Source organism: Balaenoptera physalus (assembly GCF_965194825.1).
Source record: "Balaenoptera physalus genome assembly, chromosome: 8".
In the NCBI taxonomy this organism is placed as follows: Eukaryota; Metazoa; Chordata; class Mammalia; order Artiodactyla; family Balaenopteridae; genus Balaenoptera; species Balaenoptera physalus.
The window spans coordinates 48290037-48315960 of NC_138887.1; the positions used below are offsets into that span (position 1 = coordinate 48290037).

The 25924-nt window shown below is 33.3% G+C and overlaps 1 protein-coding gene across 5 annotated transcripts in view; it reads left to right on the forward strand.

Annotated features, from left to right (window-relative positions):
* HYCC1 (hyccin PI4KA lipid kinase complex subunit 1) overlaps window positions 1-22525 on the forward strand; it is a 91705-nt gene extending 69180 nt beyond the window's left edge. For 4 of the 5 annotated variants that reach the window (XM_082472734.1, XM_082472735.1, XM_082472736.1 and 1 more), the window contains 3 exons: window positions 1030-1117; window positions 1819-1978; window positions 17592-22525. In XM_082472734.1, the coding sequence (XP_082328860.1) occupies window positions 1030-1117; window positions 1819-1978; window positions 17592-18166 (823 nt within the window). In that variant the 3' untranslated portion in view covers window positions 18167-22525. Of the gene's footprint in view, window positions 1-1029; window positions 1118-1818; window positions 1979-16496; window positions 16793-17591 lie in introns of all 5 variants that reach the window. The other variant, XM_082472737.1, reaches the window with a different exon arrangement.
* The last annotated feature ends 3399 nt before the right edge of the window (window positions 22526-25924 follow it).

The window sequence follows — 25924 nt, forward strand, 5'->3', positions numbered from 1 at the left end:
CTACCAAGAGCAGCTTTCTCTGGTCCCCCGCCTTGCGCTTAGTTTTTCTTATGAGTGCCTAAAGGTGGTTTGTGGAGAAGAGCTTATGAGTGGGTGTGACGTCCCCTTGTATCTGCTTCCGGAGTTTTTGTACTCTTGTACTGGCCCACACCTGGTTTTTAGGAATTTGTTGAAAAGTTTAGCTGAATTCTTTTTACCCATCTGCACTGTGGCCTCACTCTCTTCAGGGGCACCTGGCTGCCATTGGGTTTCAGGCTACTTGGTTGCCCTGTGACCTTAGCTCCTTGTTGGATTCATGAGAAGTTATGATTTTGTAGATTACCTGGCTTGATCTTGGATATTTTTAGGGTGAGAGCAATGCTGCTTCCATTTTTTAGGCCTCACTTGCACGCTTGATGTAATTCACACTTCTTTATTTTGTTGTCAGATGAGCAAGTCATTATTTCTCTGTCCATTCCATCATTTAGCCAATTTTTAGGAAGAGTTTGGCCATATCTTTGAAAATTAATATACACATGTACTTTTTTCCCAATATCTCTGTGATATTTGCAGCATATATCACGTACACTTCTAAATGACTATGTGAATGCAAAGAAGTAACTACTTAGGATGCTGCAAGCCACAGTAGTTGTAGATTTTCATTAAAAACCATGGGAGTTACAGAGTAGTTTGACCATAAAGTGTTCTGAACATTATTCTAAGGTATATAATTTATTATGCTCTGACTTGTTTTGAAAGCGTAAAGTGCTTTGAGATTGCCTAGCTTTTTGGCTGTCTGTTCTATAAATAGACATGTTCTTTAGAGAAGAAATGTACATCTGTACAATTTTCTTTGCTATTAATAGGCTTTCAGATACAGTTGAAAGGAATTCAAAGATTTAGAAATATATATTTAATGAGGGTGGAATGCTAAGCAATGTGCTAATATGATCTATTATTTTCCTTATTAAAGATAAACAATTTCTCATTATATCTTGTTCACTTATATAGAATTAATTTAAAATAATTTTACTTCATTTAATTTTATAGTTATAATGGAGAATGGGATCTAGCTCAGAAAGCATTGGATGATATTATATACAGAGCCCAGCTAGAATTATATCCAGAGCCATTGCTGGTAGGTGTCTCACTTATTTATGTAAATTTTGTAATTTAAAATTTCTCAATTTAGAACTATAAATTGAGAAGTAGCCATTTGTAGTGCATTAATACATTATTAATACTCAGTGATTCATGTTCCTGTTACAGTAGAAAAATTGTTACTCGAAAAAAGCATATATAATTTGAAAATTTCATTAGGCTAACGTCTTAGCCTGATATGAATAGTCATTTTCACTTCTAAGAATATTCTCATTAACATGCTCAAGCTGCATTTATTAATTAGCATTAGGCATTTGGAAATATAATTTAGTATTTTAGAATTTTAAATTTCATCACATATATTTTTAACCATGTTTCCTTCTGCATTCTTACTCCTCATTTTAGAGGATCTTATGAAAGATCTTGAAGAAATTATTCTTTTTAAAAATCTGTTAAAATTTAGCATCTTGGGATAAACAACAAGGTCCTAATGTCTTGCACAGGGAACTATACTCAATATCCTGGGATAAACCATAATGGAAGAGACTATAAATAAAGAATGTGTCTGCCTGTGGATAACTGAGCGAGTTTGCTGCACAGCAGAGGTTGGCACAACATTGTCAATCAGCTCTACTTCAATAAACAAAATTGAAAAAAGAATTTAGCATCTTGTTTTATCTAAGGGTATAATAATACATCTGTTTAATGCCAATCTTGAACTGTATTTTTCCTTCTTAGGTTGCCAATGCAATACAGGCTTCACTGCCTCATGGTGCCATGAAATCTAGTAAGGAGGGTACAAGGTGTATTCAAGTTGAAATCACACCAACTTCTTCCAGAATATCGAGAAATGCAGTGACCAGCATGTCAATTAGAGGTCATAGGTGGAAAAGACACGGTAAGAAATAAAACACTCCTCAAATTAGAGGACTGTTATTGCTGTCCCCTTCTTCTCTGTACTTAAGGTGCTATAACTTCTAAATTTAGTCAATAATATCATAGTGGCATGGAATAAAGAGCTGTTGGATCACCTTTAACATTTCATTTGTTATCCATGAATGGCAGGCAATAAGAATACAGAGCCCCTTGTGTTACATATATGGATGAAAATTTATTTAAACATTGTATTGGCTTTTAAATTTTATTTCAACACAGTAGGAGAGTAGGAAATGCATTTGTCAATTATTAATACATTTTGGGTTTCTATTCACAACTATTTGCAAATATTCCTTAATGTTTCTGATTTTTCAACTCTTTAGCAGGTAAACTTGCATATTGAAATGGAACAACCAGTAGGGACTTTAACATTTTCTTCTGGATGTCTTGGTAAAGAATCCCATGGTATTGATACAACTCTAGGCATTTCTATTTTCTAGAAGTTAATTTTCTTGTAAGATTGTTTGTTTTAGTATCCCTTCTTGACTGCTTCATTTTATTATTTAAAAATTCTACTGGAAGTGAATTTTATTTACCATGACCTTCTTAATGCTTTCCATCTCTCTCCGTTCTCTTATAACTTATTATTTTTTATTTAATTTCTTATTCTTTTTATAACTCGCCTCCTACCTAGAAGTTGTTGTAGTGGGCAAGAATCAGTGTAAGGAGATTACTATCACCTTCCTAGAAGTTAACCATAGAATGGGAAGCAAAAAGCCATTTCTTTGCTCCAAGCAAACATATATATTGGAGTAAAACAAAATCGATTGTCTGTTTTCTCCTCCCTACAAACTGCAATGAAAATGGTAGCTCCTTTTGGTATATTTGATAGTTCCAGTTGTCTCTATGATATCTATAGAGAAAAGGCAAAAGTGAGAAGAGTGAGATTATTCACTACGAAATAGAAAGTTGATGATGAGAACAGTTGCCATTGTTTCTACTCAGGGAATCTAGGAGACAGTATGTCCAAAAAAAAATGATGATGAAATTTTCCAGCTTAACCAATGATCATTTTCAATCTTTTCCTTTTTTAAAGTAATGTGACCAATTCTCAGAAGTCCTTTAGGAAGGCACAAAAGAGGTGGTAAATATTTGCCATTATCAAGGCAAATTATGCTACTGTTTAAAACATATAGTCAGAGTCTAAACGTACATCAGTTTCTTCAGTGAAAATTATGCTACAGTTTGGGACTAGATTACAGGTAGAAAGTCATTTAATTAGATATCACCATGTTACCCTAGAGATCCATTTTCTGTTTAAACATTAGCAACTGAAAATATACACAGAGGCAATGAACCAGATCGTATGAGTCCATTGTGGCCATAATTGCTCCAAAATTACCACTACAGGAAACGTAAGAATGAATTTTAATTCCTTTTTCACTTTCCCTTCTTTCTATTTAGGTGGACATATTGGGAACTAGGGGAAAAATATAGGTCCTGCAGTTAAAAATGTGAAATATTGAAGTTTAATTGTATTTGCACGTATGTATGTGTGAAAGAGATTTGTGTATGTGTCCATAAGTGCATTTAATGGAATAAGATGTGTACCGTGCAATAAAATAGAAATCATTTTCCAGAAATATTGTATAGCAGTAAATTACCAAAATGAGAAAAGACTACTTGAATGTATTATATATACTAGATTCTTACATATCTTCCAGATTTTATATTGGCTACCACTTGAAGGGTTGGCACAGTGTCTTAAGGCTACAGCCTTAACCTTACTTGTCACCTGTCTCCCTACACTTATTCAATCTTAACAACTCTAACACTTGGGCAACTCCTGTTTATGATAACAAAAAAGTCAAGGATGAGGATTTAAAGAGAGTGAACTATGAAAAGCAAGTCAGGCGCATGTAGAATGTAGCTTAGTCTTGTTACCACTCTTCTGCAGTGTGAATTCTCTTTATCCAGTGGACTCTAAAATATTCCTAGTCCAAGGTCCTTATTTATCTCTACGGGTAGGTTGCATTCTCCCTTTTTAGAGTAGTCTTGGCTTTCCTTCCTAGAGCAGTATTTTTCATTGTTACCCTGTTTTGCTGAATTGAAAGCTTTTCTGTTTTCCATCTCCACGGTCCTGATTCCTATTTGAACACCTTATCATTGTTCTGGGCTCTAGCTGACACTGGCTTCTTGTGGGGAGGATAGGTATCTTTACTATAGTTCTTAAATATATAGATCATTCTCAAGTTGTAAATGGATTTTTAAATTAAATTTGTTTATATAAATTATGTTTATTATATTACATTCACATATGAATTATATATATATAAATTATAACAATTTTATTTTTACATTAATTTTTGCAGAAACAATGTTAAAGGGCATGTGGATTCCAGGGTGATCCACAAAAGCCTTATCATCTTATAATGTTTCTGAAGCACAGCACTGTAGAATGTAAGCTTAGTTTATGACTGTGTGAAAACACATTTAGAGTTTCTTTGTTTGATGGAATGCTAAATGTGTTTTGTGTTCCACCTCTATCCCTACCATTCCCTTCCCACACCAACCCTCCCAGGAGGAGGGATTTCTTCCCAGACCCTGAGCTGTATCATATGGTAGGAATATGGAATATGCAACTTTAAGGCAGTGATGATGAGGGTTGGGGAAGGAGAAGGGACAAGAAACATGAACTTTAAGGAATACTCTTTTTTTTTACTCCTTGTCTTTTTCCTTGTTATTGCTAGCGCTGGGAAAGAAGAAAGCAATTGGTCCTTTTTTCTTCTTTTCTTGGATCTCTTCCCTTTCTCTTCTCTTTTTTCTTTTATTTGTGTCTTTTTAAAAAATTGATATATAATTGACATATAACATTAGTTTCAGGTGTACAACATAATGATTCAATATATGGATATATTGTGAAATGTGATCACAATAAGTCTAGTTAACATGCATTTCCACACATAGTTACCCTTTTTTCCCCTCATGATGAAAACTTGTAAGATCTTCTCTCTAAGCAACTTTCAAATACACCATACAGTATTATTATTAACTACAGTCACCATGCTGTACATTACATTCGCAAGACTTATGTTTTTATAACTGGAAGTTTGTACCTGTTAATCACTTTCACCCATTTCACCCACTCCCACTTCCCACCTCTGATCTCTGTATTTAGGAGTTTTTTAGATTCCACATATGAGGAATCTCATACGGTATTTGTCTTTCTCTGTCTGACTTATTTCTTAGCATAATGCCCTCAAGGTCCATCCATGTTGTTACAAGTGACAGGAGTTCCTTCTTTTATGGATAAATAATATTCCATTGTATATATACCACATTTTCCTTGTTCATTCATTTCTCAATGGACATTTAGGTTGCTTCCATATTTATGTCTTTATTTATTGCCTCTCTCCTTTTTTCTCCGTTTTCCATCCTAGCTGGGGAGAAGAGGGGCAGGAGTAAATGAGGTTGTCCCACAGAAGCAGCCAAGCAGAACTTTCTTTTTTTTCTTTCCATCTCCCTTTTTCATTAAGGAATATAGATAATTAAGCCATTAGTGTGTTTGCACATCTGAGTCACCAAAAATTGCACACGCAAATAAATACATTAAATTGGAGCAGTTAATCACATGTATTCTTTTTCTTATTTGTAACTGAAAAAATCTCTTTGTCTTTACAGCCAAAACCAATTCATGTTTTAGTCCTTCAAAAATTAATTTGGAACAATTTTAATCATTTGCATTCAAAAATTTTTTTCTGAGCTCTTTTAGAATGTATCAATATTTCAGGATTCTCTGAAGCTTCACAGATCTGCCATTCTTTTCTTAAAGTTAACAATTTATCTATAGTTTATATTTTAATGGAAAACGTTCTTTTGGAAGGTAAAAAATTACTTTAGCTTTAGCATGTCCACACATTTCAGAACATATATCCCTTGCCATCATCTTATTATTGTGAAATAACAACCCAAATTTCTAGAATTATATTTTGGACGGTTCAATTTTAAAATTATTATTATTAATAAACGTTATTTTTAAGAGCAGTTTTAGGCTCACAACAAAATTGAGTGGAAAGTACAGAGTTCCCATACACCCTCTGACCACTGCCCTCTATCAACATGCTTTATCCGCCCTGACTATCAACATCCCAAGCCAGGGAGATGTCTCAAGGCCCTGTAATTTTAATTTTGATCAGACAGTGACTAAATAGGGTGATTTTTAAAGAAAGGTTGGTTTCAGCTGAAGTATTATTTTGGAGAGACATGTTTGAGAACTAGTGTGTTTGCCTGATTTTCCCCACTTTTCAATGAATTATTTTAATATTATAGTGGCGGGGCTTAACTTAATGTTGTGTTTTCAGACTTTTTAAACTTTGTGTGTAAATTTTTGAGAAAGTTTTAATGAATTCATAATTCCATGTCAATACATATGTTTGGAAAGTAAAATTACAATGTAGAGTTGCTGCTTTTGACTTTCAAGGGTCATAGTTTCAGAATTAATAGCTTTATATATATTTATATAGGTTTGTTTATATATATTTGTTAATTGTTTTAAGCATATTGTATTTCACTTAGTGTGTATTTTTTAAACCTAGATTTTTGAGCCACCTACAGATTGAGGGCCATTTAGAAGGCATAATTTGAAAGTAAAATGCAATTAGAGAAAGATAATAATTGAATAAAGATTTTAAAAAGCATTAAGTAAGTTAAGAGAAGAATGTGAATGGATTATGACTGTCACAAGAATCAAAATGAAAATTCCAATAAGAAAAATAAAACAGTGAAATAATCAATTTTTTAAATTAATAATAAAAATGCAGTTTTTTTTCTTAAATATTTATTACGTTTAAAAAATAAACAGAGCTAAAAGGAAAACAGAAGGTATTTCTTTATAATTATGCTTCTGTTCTATAGTTATTCTTAAATGTTGCTTCTAAAGCCATTTTCATTATCTACCATTTCAGCTGTAAGAGCCCTTTTTCTTAAATCCCTGAATGATTCTCTACAAGATTCTGTTATACAATCTATACTTATTTATTTCCTTGTACTTTTCCATTCCTTCTCCTCTCCCAGAGCAAATTTAATTGCTATTTTTTTTCTTTGTCTGTTTCCTCGCCACCACCACCATTATGACTCACTCTTCTTCCACTTTTTAAAAAATTATCTATACTTGGAACAATGTAACAACTTTCCTCCTTTCTTTTAAAATGGTTGTTGAAATACCCATTCCATAAAAGTCCCCTAATTAAGTTATGGTTGCAAATAATGAGTGCTTATAATTTTTGCCAACTAGTTATCTGATAAAAGTCTTATCTAGTGAAATCCTAATTCTTTATTACTGCCCACCATTTTTCCACTTGTGTATTTGTGAGATAATGAGACAAGTCAGTGAAAAGCATTTCGGTATGCTTTAAAGCACTATGTAAAGGCTGACTTTTATTAATTTAAAACTATTTACTTTGTTTTATTAACTGCTCAATAATTGTATTCTTGATAAGCTTTTATTAGCCAGCTTGCTATTCAAATCGTCCTGTGATTGATTAACCCTTTCATTGGCTTTCCTCAATTTGAGACAAACATGTTTAGTTTGAGTGTAATATCAAACAAAAAAGTATACATATGTGATATAATAGTAACGATCAGTTTAATGATTTTTTTGTAATTTCTAAAGCCCTGAGGTATAGTACTCTATTATCTGACATGTATAACACCATTACAGTCAGGATTTTTTAGAATGTTGTTTTAATACTTGTTGTCTCAATCCCAAATTGACATGTAAATAGAATAGATTGAACTTGTATTCTCATTTATGTATGGTTACAACTGTTTGCAACAGGTAGGTGTAACAATAAAAGCAATATTTGTAATCTAGATTCTTTGAATTTTGCCCTGCTTTTGGTTCTGGCATATGTTAAATGGTTTATTTTTATAATATTGCATTTCATTATTTTGACTTAGGAGATCCAATAGTACAGAGTTTTAAGTAGTGAAAAAGAATGGAAAATAAGTACTATATATATTTTTAAGTCTTCTAACTTAGTAATGCCAAATCAGTACCCTGAGAATTTTAGAGTATTTAATTAATTATATGGAATGTTTAAGTGAAAAATGAAACAAAATATAGTTTACATAGAGTGAATCTAAAGAAAGTGAAGTTTCATGTTGTTATAGCTGTTTATTGCATTTTCAGCATTAAGTTCCTATTTAAAGGATGCCAAGGTAGTTAAATAAATTTAAACGATTGTAATAAAATTCAAAGATACCTGTGATTATGTTTTTAAAAAATGACAAAAAATGTGATTTGTTTCAGTTTGCCCAGTGATTTAGGACTAGCTTATTAGATGAGATAAGAAATGGAACAATAAAAAGATGCAATTCATGTTGGAAAATAGTTTATTTAAAACTGATTATTTAAAAAAACAGATGTTGATTTAGAAAATGTTAATAAATTTCTATCATATAATAACATATTGATAAAATAGGACATTAATAACTTTCTAACTGTTGAACAAATCGGAATAATTATAAGAGGTATATTTTAGTTAAATATTAAAAAAATGATTATTTGTAAATATTTCAAAACGTTTAAGCTAGTCTTTCTAGATACTGCAGAAGGTAAATGCTGTAAATCTTGACACGGAACATTTATTTTGTGAATCAGATTTTATGACTTTATAAGTAAAGCATTTGAGGAAAAACAAAATTGCTGATAGTTATAAAAGCGTTCTGAAAAATGAAGAAATGGTAATTTTAAATGTAAAAGTAGCAAACTTTAAAGAATTGGCTATTGGAATTCTACATGTGCAATTAGAAATTTATAATGCTTATGTTTTTATTTTAAAAGTTGTTTATACTTTTTAAAGAAATTTAGAAAAAATCATTTTGAGAAGCTCCATTATTTTTAGATTCTAAAATGCTGTTTGAGGAACAAATTTTCTTTTCCCTATATAGATGATAAAACATTGGAACCAAAAATAAGCATTTCCTTCTGACCAAACTTAGCATTGCATGAATTTTAAGTGACATTTTTTATATTGACCTTTTACTCATGGAAGACAAAATAATATATTAGAAAATATTGGGTGACACAAAGAAAAAGGACATATTGACCAGAGAGCTAAAATACAATTGACACATGTGAACATTAGGCTTAAAGAGGAAGACAGTAGTCTTAAGAGTCCTGGCCAACTTTAGAAGCAAACAAAAAATCTTAGTTTATTTCTAGGTAAAATAAAGTAAAGTAATTTTCTCTACAGAGAAGGAAGATAGTTAAAATTATTGGTTTTATGAGGCAAAAACAGTTGTTTGTAAATGACTGTGTTCTACATTTTTTTTTTTTTTTTTTTTTTACTAAGGATGCCTTATATAATTCTGGCTGTAGTTAAGGAACTTATTATTTATTGTTATTTATTATTGAGCTTTACCCTTCCCCCAACCTTTTAAGGAGCATTTGTTGCACAATGTGCACGGAGGAAGAAATAAGCTTTTATAGATAGTTTTTTAGTAGATATTGCTTACCTGTTTTTGGTCTCTCTGGTCATGAGGATCTTTAATCATGGAGGATTCACCTGAGCCAGCAGCAGTGTTGGCAGTTCTCAAAGAGATTTTTTTTATACTTGAGACTTAATAAAGATGACAGAAGTTATTGCAAGTAATTGAATTTACCTCGATAAGGAAAATTGTGTCATTTACTATATACACAAGTTAAAGACTTGACTGTTCTTACTTAAGGAATCTGGTAATATTTCCTAACCAGTGTGTCCGTAAATAAATTGTTCTTGTCCAGACTGTGTTTTTTCTTTGTGACCCAGGCTGCTCTTTTCTTACCTGGAAATTCTGCTTCTGGCTTCAGGATTAATATTACTAAATCTTAGTAATTCATGTTCTTGCTCAGAGTGCAGCCCTTTAACTGCCAGGACCTTATTCTGTGTTTCTATGGCAGCTTTACTTTACTCTAATCTGCCTTGCAAATTACTGACCCAGGCTGTGGACTGTTACAGTGCTGTTCTTTCTAACCCAGGACACACTTCGTGCTCAATATTTTGTGTTATACAGATGTGACTTCTGTCGATAAAGAATGCTAATAAAGTACCCAAATAATTTATCTCTGTACTTGTCAGTGGCTGCCCATTGCAATCAGAACAAAGTCTAAGCTCTGTACTATGGCATAGGTGGCCCTGGTGATGTCTTACCTACCACTTTGACGTCATCTGAAGACCACTCTTACCTTTCCTTCTAACCCTTCAACGTTCTAAGCCATTTCTGCCTTAGGGACTTTGTACTAGGAATTGGGGATATTTGAGCTGAGATTTGAATTATTAATAAGTGCCAGCTTGAACTCTCTTCCTCCACACTGTTGTGTAGCCAGTGCTTTTTCATCATTCAGATCTCAGTTCAAATATCCTTTCTTCAAAGAGGTCTTCCCAGACCACCCATCTAAAGTAGACTTTCTCCCCACTACCCTGCTTACTCTTTCCCATTATTCTTTTCTTCATTGCATTTTCCACTATCTAAAATTCTCTTGTTTACTTAATTACCATACTACAATGTAAGTTCTGTGAGGGCAGTGTCTTTGTCTGTCTGGTTGGCCATTGTATCCCTAGGGTCTAAAACAATGTCTAGCACGTAATAGGTGCTCAAGAAATAGTTGAATGCATGAATAAGTGAATAAATGATAAATTTATAATATAGACTGAGCAATTTGCTTCTTTTTTCCTTATTTTATTGAAAAACAGTGCAACAACATGATAGTAAACTGGGTAGAGGAATATTCACTTATAATCCCGGTACTTAAAGAGTTACCATTTTACAGTTTTTTTTTCCATATGTATATGTATTTTTCATAGTTATGCTCTAATTAATTTTTTTTTTACATACTGTGCTTTTGTTGAGTTAACACTGTCAAACATTTTCCCAAGTTCTCCTAGTAAGTCCCATTATTTTAATGGCTATATAATACCACATTGAGTTTATATTCCAGCATTTACTTAACCATTTCCTTAATATGCTAAATAATTTGTTTCTAACTTTTTGCTGTTATGGATAACACTGCAATGAATAGCTTAATGAATATAAACATTTGTCTTCCATTGAATAGAATGAATTGTAAACATTAAACTGGGTAATATGAAATTGTTCAGGTATTTTATGACATTTAAAATATATCTTATAAATTGTAAAGGAATATGTATGACTTTCTTCTGGGGTCTACTCTAAAATACTTTTCATAATTAATGTCCAAATTGTATGATACAGATTAATTTTTTTTAATGTCAGCTTATTTTATTGATTTTGCAAATGAATTTGCAAGTGCCTTAGGTCATAACCAGGTTCCTTTCTTTTTTTTTTTTTTTTTTGATTCACCTTGATTGTCTTTTTTTTTTCCAGATTCCTTTAGACTTATGAATCAGTCTGAGTACAGAGTTGTATAAATTCTGTGAATAATAAATTGTTCCTTTATTTAAATTGTCGCTTTTAGTAAGTAGGGCAGCTGTGAAAAAATAGAAGCTAAAGCTAGGATAAAGAGTTTCATGAGTGACATAATGGAATAGATATTTGGGATTATAAAATTACATATGAGAGAAATCACAACTTTTCATGATCAGTTTTAATGATATTTGCAATTTGTTTCACCTTTTTTTTTTTCCCTCAAAGCCAGAAGAAATTTTGTAGGGAGAAATGATTTGAGTGCCTTTGAGAACCAATTTGGAAATGTCTATTAAAAGTATTCTTTAACTCTCCTCATATCTATACATGGAGAGAATGTTACCTATTTATAGAGGTTATACAAATAAAATATTCTCTGAGAAGTTTCTCTTTGCATCTTTTTTGAACTTTTCAAATTATTTGAAGTCAAATGTAAGTACTGCTTTTTTATAGGTATAGAACAATCATAACACATTTTGCATAAAATTTTAAGCTCTGGGCTTTTAAGCAGATTCTATTTTCTTATGCATTTATATTCCCTTAAAACATCTCCTTTATGGTCTTTTTAAAGAAAGAATAACTTTCTCTTCTTATCCTCTAGATAACATAATAAAAGAACTATAGATTTAAAAATAAAGTCTTTCTGATGTTAATAAGCATTTTACTAAACCTACATTTAGAGGCAGCTACTACACTTTTCTAAAACAAAAAGCCTTTGCTTTTCTTTGCCATCTAAAAATTCTTTTTTTTTTTGGCCACGCAACGCAGCATGTGGGATCTTAGTTTCCCTACCAGGGGTTGGACCCGCACCCCCTGCATTGGAAGTGCAGAGTTTTAACCACTCGACCACCAGGGAAGTCCCTAAAAATTCTTTTATGCTATACATTATTTTTTCATTTTATCAAGTCAAGTAACACATTCCCAGCTTACCTTTCTCATTCCTTCTTTATGTTCTTTCAACTTCATTTATTTTAAAAATTTCACCTCATAACTGGAGATTCATTCAATTTATCAAACAAATATTTATTAGGCACGTACTTAATGCAATCTTCTTTCCTAGGAACTAGGTATACAGCAGTGACCAGATAAAAATCCCTGGCCTCATGGAACTTACATCTGGTAGACAAGATAAATAATTGTAGGTTAGAAAGTAATGAAGTGCTAAGAAGAAAAAGAAACAAAGTAAGGAAGAGGGCATATGAAATATGGGGAATATTGAAACTTGATGGGATGATCAGGGAAGACTTCACTGAGAAGGTTTTGAGAAAAGACCTGAAGGAAGTAAGGAGGTGAGCCATGTAGCTATGTGGGGAAGAGCATTCCAGGCCTAGAGAATAGCAAGACCAATAAGCAGTTGTGTGTAGGGGGATTGGGTCACAGAATTATATAGGGGAAGAAGTTGGAGAAATAATAGAGAGCAAGATAACATAACAGATGTTCGTTATGTAATTATCTTTCTTTATCCTGTAATTTTCCTGAGAGTTATATTTCTTTTCTTTCTAGCTCTGTGCAGAATTACATGTTTTTCTTTCTATGAATTTACTTTAATAAGCAGTTTAAAAGTTTTGTGGTTTTTACCATTTTTGAGTGATAACATACATAAATGAATTAAAGATCTTTGCTTGTGGAAAAACATATCTTGTTTTTCCGCATGCCAGTTAATTTCATGATTTAAAAAAATTAATGTTATTGTTTCTTGGGCTGCAGATCTTTACCATTATCCCAGTGAATGTGATTAGCAATCCAATTGCCTATTGCTATTTTATATAATATTCTTGTCATTTTCTAGTTTTCCTGCAAAATTCTAAATTTTCACATTGCAGCACCATTTTAATTTTCATTGACATCTTTTAAAAAATAAACCCAATTAAAAAAATAAATTGAAGTCAGAAAGAGAAAAACAAATACAGTATGCTAACACATATATATGGAATCTAAGGAAAAAAAAAAAAGTCATGAAGAACCTAGTGGCAAGACGGGAATAAAGACACAGACCTACTAGAGAATGGACTTGAAGATATGGGGAGGGGGAAGGGTAAGATGTGACAAAGCGAGAGAGTGGCACTGACATATATACACTACCAAACGTAAAATAAAATAGATAGCTGGTGGGAAGCAACCGCATAGCACAGGGAGATCAGCTCTGTGCTTTGTGACCACCTAGAGGTGTGGGATAGGGAGGGCGGGAGGGAGGGAGATGAAAGAGGGAAGAGATATGGGAACATATGTGTATGTGTAGCTGATTTACTTTGTTATAAAGCAGAAACTGGCACACCATTGTAAAGCAATTATACTCCAATAAAGATGTTAAATAAATAAATAAATAAATAAATTAACCTTGAGAGTTATGACTTATTTAGGTTTTCTTAGAGATTTATTTGCTCTTGCTCTGTGTTCAGCCAAAGTAATTCATTTGCTTTCTATGAAATGACCAGGAATCTAAGCAAGTAAGTTAAATGTAATTGAAAAATGTCTATCAGAGAATATTTAACTCAAATGGACTTTAATGAATTGAAGAGTTAGAATTTATAGTATTTTATACTGTTTAGATCCCCTATACAATAGTTGTTTTAGCTCTTTCTGAACTTCAGTTTCCTTGTCTGTAAATGGGAGTCAAATTGCCTGCTTCAGAGGTGCACCAGCACATTATTCTGAGAATATAATTGAATAATATATGTGAACACTCTCAAGAAGACTATTTAGTGCCAATCAATGTAGTAGATTGTTTTCTATTCTGTTAGGCTACTTATGCTTATCTTTTAAAATTTTGTTAAATTTTAGTAATCATTGGCTTTGTTATGTCTGGATAATTTCAACAGTTTATAATTATTTTGGACTAATAGATCCCATTAATAGATCTTTTGTGAAGCTGCTTCTACAGTGTAAATGGACAATTCTTGGTTGTCACCAACAATTGTGCCATGCTGATTTTACTCTCAGTTGCAGTGGCCTCTGGCATTTACCTCAGTTAGATTTTACTTGCCCTCACTTTGTTTTTGTTTTTTGTTTTTTTTTAATTAATTTTTATTGGAGTATAGTTGCTTTACAATGTTGTGTTACTTGCCCTCACATTGAAGACAACTATTAGCAATGGGGAATGGGCTTGTTTGGAACTTCTTAGTCTCATTAAACCTCTATTAGGGAAGCAGAAGCAGCAATGTGATACTATCTCATCAACATGCTTTGGTCTGTCTAGGAAATAAAAATTTCATTTAGAGTATATTCAGTCAAAAGACGTGGATGGACCTAGAGTCTGTTGTACAGAGTGAAGTAAGCCAGAGAAAAACAAATATTGTATATTAATGCATATATGTGGAATCTAGAAAAATGGTACAGATGAACCTATTTGTAGGGCAGGAATAGAGACACAGATGTAGAGAACGGACGTGTGGACCTGCGGTGTGGGAGGTGGTGTGGGATGAATTGGGGGATTGGGATTGACATATACACACTACCGTGTGTAAAACAGATAGCTAGTGGGAGCCTGCTGTATAGTGCAGGGAGCTCAGCTCCGTGCTCTGTTTTGACCTAGGTGGGTGGGATGGGGGGGTGTGTGGTGGGAGGGAGGTCCAAGAGGGAGGGGATATATGTATACATATAGCTGATTCACTTTGTTGTACAGCAGAAACTAACACAACATTGTAAAGCAACTATACCCCAATTAAAAAAAAAAAAAGTTTATGAAGCACTAGGTAATTGGGAAATTAATATACCAGCACATTGGCCTACCAGCGCAGGGCAATATGAAGCTTTGAGGACCTTTGGAGGTGCATATTGCTGCTGGGTATGGAGTACCCAGGGCATCCAAAATACCTTTCATTTTAAGTTTTCAAAATTTGAAAGAATCAGAATAGAGCAGTGGTTCGTAAACTTTGCTGCACATTGGTCATGTGCGAACTTTTAAAAATCCCAGTGCCCAGGTCATACCTCATACTATTTAAATCAGAATGTATACGGTGAGAGCCAGGCATTCGTAGTACTTAAAGATGCACAGCAAAGTGGGCACCCACAGGAATATATGGTTCTGGCCGCCAATCTTTTACCTGTTACTGTTTCACATGCTGTAGCACCATTCAGGAGACCTTGAAATGAAAAATATTTGAAAGTAGTGGATTAGTAATGTCCCTCACACAGATTTGTGTTCTACATTTTAAAAGAGTATATACTGTTTTACATAGTCTTATGGTGTTTTGAACTTTAACTTTCATTACTGGTCCATGGTAGACATATTCATGTTATTTTTTCCCATCTGTTACGGATATTTCCTTGACAACTTTAAATAAACCATGGCTTTGTGATTTGAGACGCAATACAATGTCTACAAGTATTAACTCGTTAGGAGCTTCATTCCTTTGTTTCGATTCCAAATGACCATTTTCAGAATAAAGGACAAACAGCCAATTTGTTTTTCCAAATCCATTTTTATTTTTCTCCAGTTTAGTAATGAATGGTTACAAATTAGCCTAAATTTATGGAATTAGTATGAGTCTGAAGGAATAGACTGTTTAATTATGTTACAGCTGCATTAATATTTACTAATATACAAGATGATTGGTGTGTAAAACAAAAACTATACCTGTAGCATAACTAACCATGATATAAGTGCATAAGCGTTTTTCCAATATCATGGTTTATTAAGGCAGTCTCAGTGTAATCTAATAAAAAACTTGTGCAAGGGGAATTCCTAAGTGGCTTGGTTCCTCATGTTAAGAAGAGCTAGAGTTTTGGCTGTAAATCCTTGAAAATTTGCCTAAAGCTTGACATAAGTTCAAGTGGTCACAATATTATCTTAAAAATAATAGAAATTCTATTTTAAACTATAAAAAAATTTCTGTTTCATAGTCCACGTCAAATATGTGTGTGAAAAAATACAGAACATTAACTGATGCTCTGAGTTTTGTCATTGTCATTTGAAATTAAAGAACATGACCCCATTGTCTCCAGTGCTGTCAGAGTATGGTAAATTATGGGAATTTCTACAGTGCAAATATTTGGCTTAACACCTAACATTCACTCGTCCAATTTTTGTTTTGGATCTTTTTGCTTTTCTTGTTTTGCATTTTTATTTTGTTTTGTTTTCAGCCATCATTTTGTCTTATCATCTTCAATTCTAGAGCAACCTGACAACAATAATGATACTACTGAATTGGGCATCCTTGTCATTCCTGAGATTAGTGTCACAAATGTGGCCGGAGAGAGGACCGGGAATGGGGAAAAAGGCAGAACACTAGGAGAGATTGATGCTCAGCATATACAGGGTGTACAGGAAACAACCACAGATCCTAGAACTGAGAGCAAAGGCTTGCCAGAGATCAGGAGGCAAAAATCTGTAAGAAAAATGATGGAGGATGGAATAAACTCACCTGGCAGAGTGCAGTTTTAGCAGAGCACTTTATAGCTGCACTCCAAGGTATCTCATGGCAAAGGGTCACTGCTGCATGTTTTAAGCAACAGTTGCACAGTCACAAAAATTTTGCATGTCACCTAATCAAAATGCATGAATTATGTACCACAGTTTCTCAATGACTCTTAATGCTCTTTGGAATGGTCATAGCTCTGCTGTCTCTGAGTAAATAGTTATGAAAATGAGGCAGAAAACTGCTTCCAAAATAATTTTCTGCTTATGTTTTGAGATCTAAAATTACTTTTTTATCTTTGTATTTTTGCCATCTTTGATACGAAGGAGAATGTATAAAGAATTTTAACAAGTTTGAGCTTGTGATACTTATGGTCTGTATATTTTTCTCTTAGTAAAATAATCTAGAATGTGGAGTGCAACCTTTAAAAAAATCTTTGAAATATTTTAATACCATTTTTTAAAAAGTTCCTTGGTATGATCTTTGATTTTACACTGCTTTGCTACTGGGGGAGAGTTTACCTCTAGTTTTACTGTGTGGTATTTTTCCTAATTGTTTCTGATCTTTTGCATGAATAGTAAGAGAACTTTTTCTAAAAACACAGTGGGGTGTGGTTTATGGCATGCTTTTTGTTTAATACACTCTAAATTACTCTTATTTAATTATAATGAACTATTGTTGACATTTTATAGAATGTTTTGATTATCCTTTGATTTTGGTCTATAATCTGTTGCCTTACATATTATGCTAAAATTTAATGTATTTAAAGTATACTTGATTTGGTATGAATCATGAAAAAACAATTACTTAAAATGCTTAATGTTAATTAATTTTTGTTATTTCTTTGTTTAGGAAATACAGAATTAACAGGTCAAGAAGAACTGATGGAGATATCTGAAGTTGACGAGGGATTTTATTCCAGGGCTGCGTCTAGTATCAGCCAGTCGGGTTTATCAAACAGTAGTCAAAATTGTAGTAACAAGGCAAGTGTAGGAAAGACTCAGAGACGGTCAGGAGGAAACAAAACTGGAGGAAAAGAAAAAGAAACTGCAGGGGAGTCTTGCAAAGATCACTTTGCTCGAAAACAAACTCAGAGAGCCCAAAGTGAGAATCTCGAGCTTCTCTCCTTGAAGAGACTTACATTAACAACCAGCCAATCTCTGCCTAAACCTAGTAGTCATGGTTTGGCTAAGACCGCTGCGACCGTATTCAGTAAATCCTTTGAACAAGTTAGTGGTGTCACAGTCCCATATAACCCATCATCTGCTGTTGGCTGTGGGACTGGGACAGATAGCAATAGGTTTTCTGCTTGCAGTCTGCAAGAAGAAACGCTTATTTACGTTTCTGAAAGGACTGAACTTCCAATGAAGCATCAAACAGGTCAGCAGAGACCTCCTAGTATTAGCATTACTTTGTCCACAGATTAATTTGTAAGGGTTTTCTCACGTAACCAGTGAATCAGAAAATACGACTTTGCTTCTTCATGAAAGTTCCCAGGGTCGTCTTTCATCCCTGTTCCTGACAGGAGCCCTGATGTCTTAAATTCTGAAGGCTACCTTGACTTTATGAAGGGAATAATGTCTAGGTTGCAGTAAGTTGAAATATGGTTTTGTTATTTCTTGGTTGGTTGTTTTCCCCTTGGCTTGAGTCTTTTTTTTTTCTTACTTTCTTATTTGTTTCTGTTGCCCTGAGATTGTCAGTGTGACAGTACATTTTGGCAGGCTGTCTAATCAGATTGGTTACAGCTCATGAGAGGTTATGGGTCTTTTTCTTTAATAACTCCTATTTTGGTAGCTGTATGTTTGGCCTTCAGTGTAAGAGGGAATCTCCTTGCATGAGAACAGTTTTTTCAAGGATGAGGCTGTGGTACAACTCCAGGAATTCTACAGCTGGCTGTTCAGCAAGCCAGTCTGAAAAACAGGCATGGGAAAAAACAAAACTGATATGTATGAAAAGTGCCTGCTAAAAATGTTTGTAACCAGATCATCTTTAAGATTAGTAGAACAGTTTATATAAAGCACTGGAAAATGCCTGGTAACTCTGTAACCTAAAATATTATATGATTCCAGGGGATGGGAAGAGGGGTTTCCATTGTTATCTTTGGAACATGTTTATATTAGAAATCAGACTGCTAGTAGATGTGTTGTTTTGAAGTGTTTGATCTGGATTTAGCAGGTGAAAATCCCTTTCGGTTCCTAAGATGTAATAGGCCATAAAACTGACTTACCCTGCTGCTGGACTTCGGAAATCCTACTTAGTTTGGATTCCCACAATTCAGAGCACACATCATTGAAGACTTCCTGGAAATCACTGAATTTTGCAACCCATCTCTCAAGATACCAGTGTTTACCATATTGAATTGTTTGTCTACAAATGAAGGAAATTAGGTAAATTTTTCATCTATAAAATATCATTGAAAGAAAATAAAAATAGTGAAATATGGACAAAGGACATTTATATATTGACTAATTTAGGGTTATATATGTTTGTGTTCTTAAATTTAAAATTTTAAGTATGAAAAATATTAAGTGTGTTTCTTGTTTTGTGAACAGGCCTATTTGAAATGTTCTTGTTATGATAGAAAGAATAATCAATGTAGTTGCTCCCAACCAAAAAATAAAAATAAAAAGGCAATATGGCAGAAGCTAAACAAACTTGTATGTAGCTATAGAGAATCAGGTGACCTCCAGATGGATGTAAAATTTTGATGTTTGCTAGTGGTGGTCATTTCAGCTATGGTTGAGGTTCCTTATAAATCAAGTATACTTAAGTAATAATCTAGGGTAAGAGAGAGAAAGCAGGGTTGAGGATGAGAGAGTAAGTTGACTGGAGAGGAAGATGTAGGGAGCTGTCCCCTTGTTAGTGGTTAGTACACAGTGGTTTCCTTATTCACAGTCTTTAGCTGTGGTCACACAGAGAAAATGCTAGTTTTCCTCTTGTACCTGCTTATGCAGAGCTCAAATATGTGAAAAATTTGTTATGTCTTGAAGACTGCTAAAGCATTTTCACTATGAATGCAGTTTTGACCATAACTGCTTTGGCTATCGTTTTAAATCCAATTCTTCAAAAAGCAAGAACTAGTTTTTATTCAGTAACCCTGAATAAAATATGGTTTTTAACATAAGTGAATTTGATTTTTTTAGTGCCAGTGATAGAAATGGAATAAGATCTATTGGCATACATTGTAGGAAAAAAAAAAAAAAGCAAAGCAACCAGACAGTGAAAGTTGATAAAGTATTAATTTAATAGAAATCCTGTGTACAATTTAAATCCTGTGTACAATTACTGTGAATTTCCTATTGTCTTTTTGTAATTCTTTAACAAAGAATTTCCCCTAGGCATAGCTACTAACAATATTAATAATAGTCTTAAGAACTAATTTAAAAGATTGGCATTGGAGGCAAGTTAAGGTGCTTAGGAAACATTGTAGAATAAGTCTGAGGAAACATTAGCTGGCACAAATCAGAGATCAGATTTTAATGTTCAGCTGTTGTAATGGAACCTCATTTTGTTACTGTTCTAGATCATTGCTATTATAAATCATTGTGGTCTGAGGACCAGTAAGGAACATTGGCATTACCTGCCATCTTGTTAAAAGCGCAGAATTTCAGAGCCACCTTAGATCTACTGAATCATAATCTGCCTTTTAATAAGATCTCAGGTGATTATTATGTACATTAAAGTTTGAGAAGATAGTATCAAAGTGCAAATAAATCACTTATCTAATATTTAGAATTCTCAGTGGTCTCACAACCCTAGATCAAATATGTTGGATACTGGATCATTATAATCTTCATTGTTTTTAAAGCTAATTAATTTTTTAAGAGTGTCAACTGACTTAAGTCCCCTAATTCTAAATTTTTAATGAATCTCATTTATTTTTACAATAAAAATGTTAACATTTTATATTCTTCTGTTATTTGAAAGTGGAATCAGAGCTGTAGATGCCTACAATTTTAAGTATGAAAGGGGTACCACCCTTTTACACAATGCACAACAAATCTGCATGTGTTTTTTCTTTTAAAAACCCTGAAGGCTTACTCAAAGGAGTGGTTCTGAATTTTTGCTCCAAGTAATTTGTCCCAGTTGATTTTCTGGAATGTGGAGTTACGTTAACAGTAAAATTCTTTTGTAGTACCTTTGATACTATTTCAAATAAAGATTATACATTTGAAAATTTTTATAGCAGTTATTAATACTGGGTAATGCTAACTGTGGTAACAATGGTAGTTATCCCTACTCTTCTTGTCCCACTCACTTTCCCAAATTTGAAAGTTGGAGTGGCTTTTGTAGGTCATTTTCTTACGAAGATGCTGATGTGACCATTTGGTCACAGAACTTCTGTATATCCAGAGTAATACCTTTTACCACAAGAAGGATTCTGCACAAAACTGGGGCCTTGCACCCCATAGCTCAGAGGATCTGCGCAGACATTGTAGTCCCATTCCACATTTTAAACCTCTAAAAGATTCTTGAAATTACCCAACTTCTCACTCTTCAGATACCCGACTACCTGGGATATTCTAGTGAAGCTGAGTGCCAGCTTTTCCGTTTTAGAATCCGAGTGGAGAGAGAAACAAAGACTTCAGGGGAGTGTCCCAGGGCAGGTGAGCACCTTGGAATCCCTTATTATACCACCATGGAACTTTTAAAGGCAGCTCTGTAGATGTGAAGAGTAGAAATTCTCAGTCCTTAAATGATTTCAGTGTGTTTTGAAAGAGCAATATTTCATTGCTCTTTTCAATTATGAAGTAACTGCTTAGCAAACATTATTCAATAATAATTATAAAAATTATTATTAACTTTTAAAGACAAGAAGTTAAAATAAAGGGAAATAAAATTTTTAAACCAAAATAGATGGAAAATGATCCCATTTTTAAGGGATTTTGTCTATTTTGGAAGAATAAAATTAAAGTGTTGAAACCTTTAAATTTAAATTGTAAAGAAAAATACACCCTGAGACCTAATTTTCAGCAGATATTTAAAGTAAGGCTATTTAACGTTTGAGTCTATAGGCACAGTAAGTCTACACTTTATTAAAGGGAAGCACATCAAGGAAATATATATGTTAAATAATATAACTGAAAAAATATTTTTTAAAAAGCCATTTAAAAAAAATAATTTGATGGGTACTTAAATTAATCATTGTAGATAGAAGTTAATGTATAATAGTGTCTTCCCAATCTTTGGATAAAAAATAAACTCTCTAGTCCTTTAATTAGCATGAATTTATACTTTTAGATTAATTGCTTAGTAAAATTATACCCAATACTTTGAGTTATTCACATTTATATTTAATATTGTTAAATTCTTCATCAGAGAACAGAAATATGTTGTCTTCTGTATTTTGTAACTTGTGCATACCTAAAGAGATTAGCAGTGAACGTTTTAGAAGATGCTTTTGTGTTTTTTAATAGAGTTCTAGAGTACTTATGTCTTGATACGAAGTTTCTACTAGTAAACTCAAGGTCCTATTTCACACACTGTTATTTTCTCTTATGTGGAGTTTATTGTGTACCTCTTATCTTTATTTCTAATCACGTAGTGATACTAATCTTTTCATAGTAAATTGACTTGTTTCTAATTGTGTTCCTAGAGTTTACATTCCTAAAGAATAAATTACAACTTCGGATATTTTTATGTGCTCTCTACCTTTTTAAGGCTATGGAAATAAACTGGAGTTTAGTTTTTTGAAGATTTGTGTATTTGTGTAAATGTTCTCCATATGCAATACTTTATACAGCAGTGTTGCCTCTTGTTTTAATGAAATAAAAACTGAAAAAATATTTTTTCCAGATCACTTTACTAATTTAAAAATCGTCATAAAATTTTGCAAAAGTCACGATGTGGAGGAAGAAATTAAAGGAGGAAGACTTAGGTGAGTTGAGCCATTGAGAGCTTTTGGGAGTAAGCCATAGGACAGTGACATCTCATTCCTGGCTTTACGTTTTACATGGCTAAGGATGAGAAGTGTGACAAGTTCATTAGTATCCATCCAGAAGAAGATGAGCTCCATGGGTCATGCACCAGTGACTGATTATTTGTCGTACCAGAAGTACAGGCAAATTTAGATAACAGTGCTTTGCCCTTTTATCTTTCATATGGGTCTTTATCTCTTGAGTGCAGAGACTATATGCCCCTAGTTCCTAGCATAGGACTTTGTGCATGGTAGGTATTGAGACATTCAATGAATGTGTGAGTTAGGTTGACGTTAGTTTTGGGAAAGAATCAAGGATAAGATCTCCAACGTATTGTATTACGGTAAAATTTTAAAATTTCATTTACTGACTCTAGGAAATCTCCATGACATTACTTGAATAGGATTATTGTGTGTGCTTAGAAACAAAACCCTCTTAGAAGCTTGAAAAAAAATCCTGTTGTATAGTTGATTATATATTTGGATAATTCCATTTCATCCAAGGAAGTAAGTAATTTAGGAAATATTTTCTGACTGCTATTAGAGGAGCATTCATAGAAAACAAGAGAAGTGATTTTGTAGGCAGTATGTTAGCCCTATGGCATACAAAGTCTTCTAGTGACTTTAGCAATCCCAATAAATAGTTGACTCACTTCATAGAATCTGTAATACCAGCATATAATTATTTTATAATTATTAAGAAAGGCTTTTACAAATAATTCTAGTCACTTGGTAATTTCCCTTGCAGTGTTATTGTGGTGGTAGATAGCTAATATTTGTAGTTAAAATTATGATCTCATTTAATCTTCAGAACAGTCCTATAAAATGATTAGAATTCCCATTTTACAAAAAAGGAAACTGAAGCTCTCAAAAGGTCAGGTGACTTGCCCAAGGTCACTTAGCTGCTGGGTGGAAAGCTAGAGCTTAAACATAGGTCTTGTGACTCTCACTTTTCTATCACTTGGTAAAAGAAGATACTAAGTGAATACGACATAACAGACATGTGTTTGATATTCACTCATTCCATCTGTCTTATAGGTGACAGAGTTAAGTTTTAAGGTCAAAATAAGAGTTTTCCAAAAATAAATTATGGTACATTTTGTAGAGCTTTAGGTAATTGTGTTTCAGTGGTACACTGAATGCTAGTTATTCTGATATTAAAAGCATAGTAAAATATAAATTAAGATTTTGTTTATTTTTTTACCTGTCAGATAGATAAGGATTAAAAAGATTGATACTAGTATTAGTACAGGTGTGGGGAAATCATTAGTTTAAGAGGCCACTGGCAGGACTTAAATGGGTACAACTAAACTGATGAGCAGTTCAGCAGGATCTGTCAAACTTTAAAGTGCATATACCTTCTGACCTAGCAGTCCTGCTCTTCCATGTTTATTCCACTCTCTATATTGTACAGAAATTTTAGCATAATGTATAAAGGCATTCATTGCAGCATTGCTTGTAATAGCAAAAAAAAAAAAAGCAACAATCTAAATGACCGTTAATAGAGGACTGGATAAATTATGGTGCACACATATAGTGGAATATGATGTAGCTGTGAAAAACAACGCAGATGTGTATGTGGTGATTCAGAGAGATTATTTAATAGAATGTTCCCTGAAAAAAACATGTCATAGAGCAATCCCATTTTTATAAGACTTGGGTAGAACATTTAATATGGGTGTATATGTGTTTATATATGTTTATATATTCATCTATGTACATATGTACAGCACATGTATGTTTGCTGGTATGCGGGGAGGAGAGCATTATTTCTCTAAGTATGATCTAAAGACAGCCTGCATTAGGGAAAAAATGGTGCTTTTTAAAATAGAGATTCCTAGGCCTTGTGCTGATCCCTCTAAATCAGAATCACTGAGTGAAGCATGGAAACCTTTATTTCTAACAAGTTTCTCAGTTGATTGTTACACAAACTTAACATTTGGTTTAGTAGCTGACAGCAATGAATTGGTTTTCTTTATGTCACTGGTAGTGGTTTGTAGTTAGGAAAGACAAATGTGTTTTAAAATTAATTGTTAAACTGAGGTATAGTTGACACATAATGTTATATTAGTTTCAGGTGTACAACATAATGGTTCAATATTTGCATATATTGCAAAATGATGACCGCAGTAAGTCTAGTTAATATCCATCACCATACAGAGTTACAAAATGATGTAACTTTTAAGATTTACTCTCTTAGCCATTTTCAGATAAGCAACACAGTATTATTAACTGTAGTGATCATGCTGTATATTACATCCTCATGACTTATGTATTTTATAACTGGAAGTTTGTACCTTTTGACTCCCTTCACCTATTTTGCTCACCTTTCCACCCCTGCCTCTGACTTATTTCACTTAGCATCATGCCCCCAACGTCCATCCATGTTATCACAAATGGCAAGATTTTCTTCTTTTTTATGGCTGTATAATATTCCTGTGTGTGTGTGTACCACATTTTCTTTATCCATTCATCTATTGATGGACACTTAACGTTGTTTCAGAAAGGACAAATTTCTTGACCAGATCTTGTGTTCTAAATGGGGCTCCCCCTAAGATAAAGCCAATTAACATTGATTAACATCATCAACATAGACCTGTTAGTGAAAGGTAAATTGACCTGACACACAAAAATGATTCTACTGTATAGTACATGCCAATTAAATGAGCAATCCTTAAAAAAAAAAAAACCTTTGCTGTTGTTTAACTCTCAAATATCATCTGGTGACCTGCTAATAAAACAAAATTAAGTACTAAAAGTTAACTGCAGTAAGACAGTGCACCACCTTGATATGCTTACCTGTCTCTCAGAACTAGAAAATTAGCTATTTGTTGAGTTTTGAGACCTGTGCCCAAATGGTTTAAGGCATCTCTGTCAAGACAGGGAACTGATTGGATTTGGCAAAGTTAAGAAATGGTTTAGGATTGGTGGACACAGCAAATAAGGACCTTGAAGAATCTTGATAAGTAAACTGTTATTTGATAAGCCAGCTGTTTGCCCAGGTCAGCAGGTCATTGTCTCTATCCTATAGGAACTTCCTTATGAAAACAAAAAATTAGAGATTGTTCCTGTTTGTGTTTTGTTTTGTTTACCATCTTATCTTTCCTGGGCAAAGGTTTACTGGAATGAACAACTATCTCATATTGACGTAGAGGGCCTACAGTCTTATCTAAGCCATATTGACACTGATAGTTTCAAGTCTGTTTGTCTCTCCCCATTCAAAGATTATAAGTCAATACTATAAATACAGCATATTGATACATCGTTA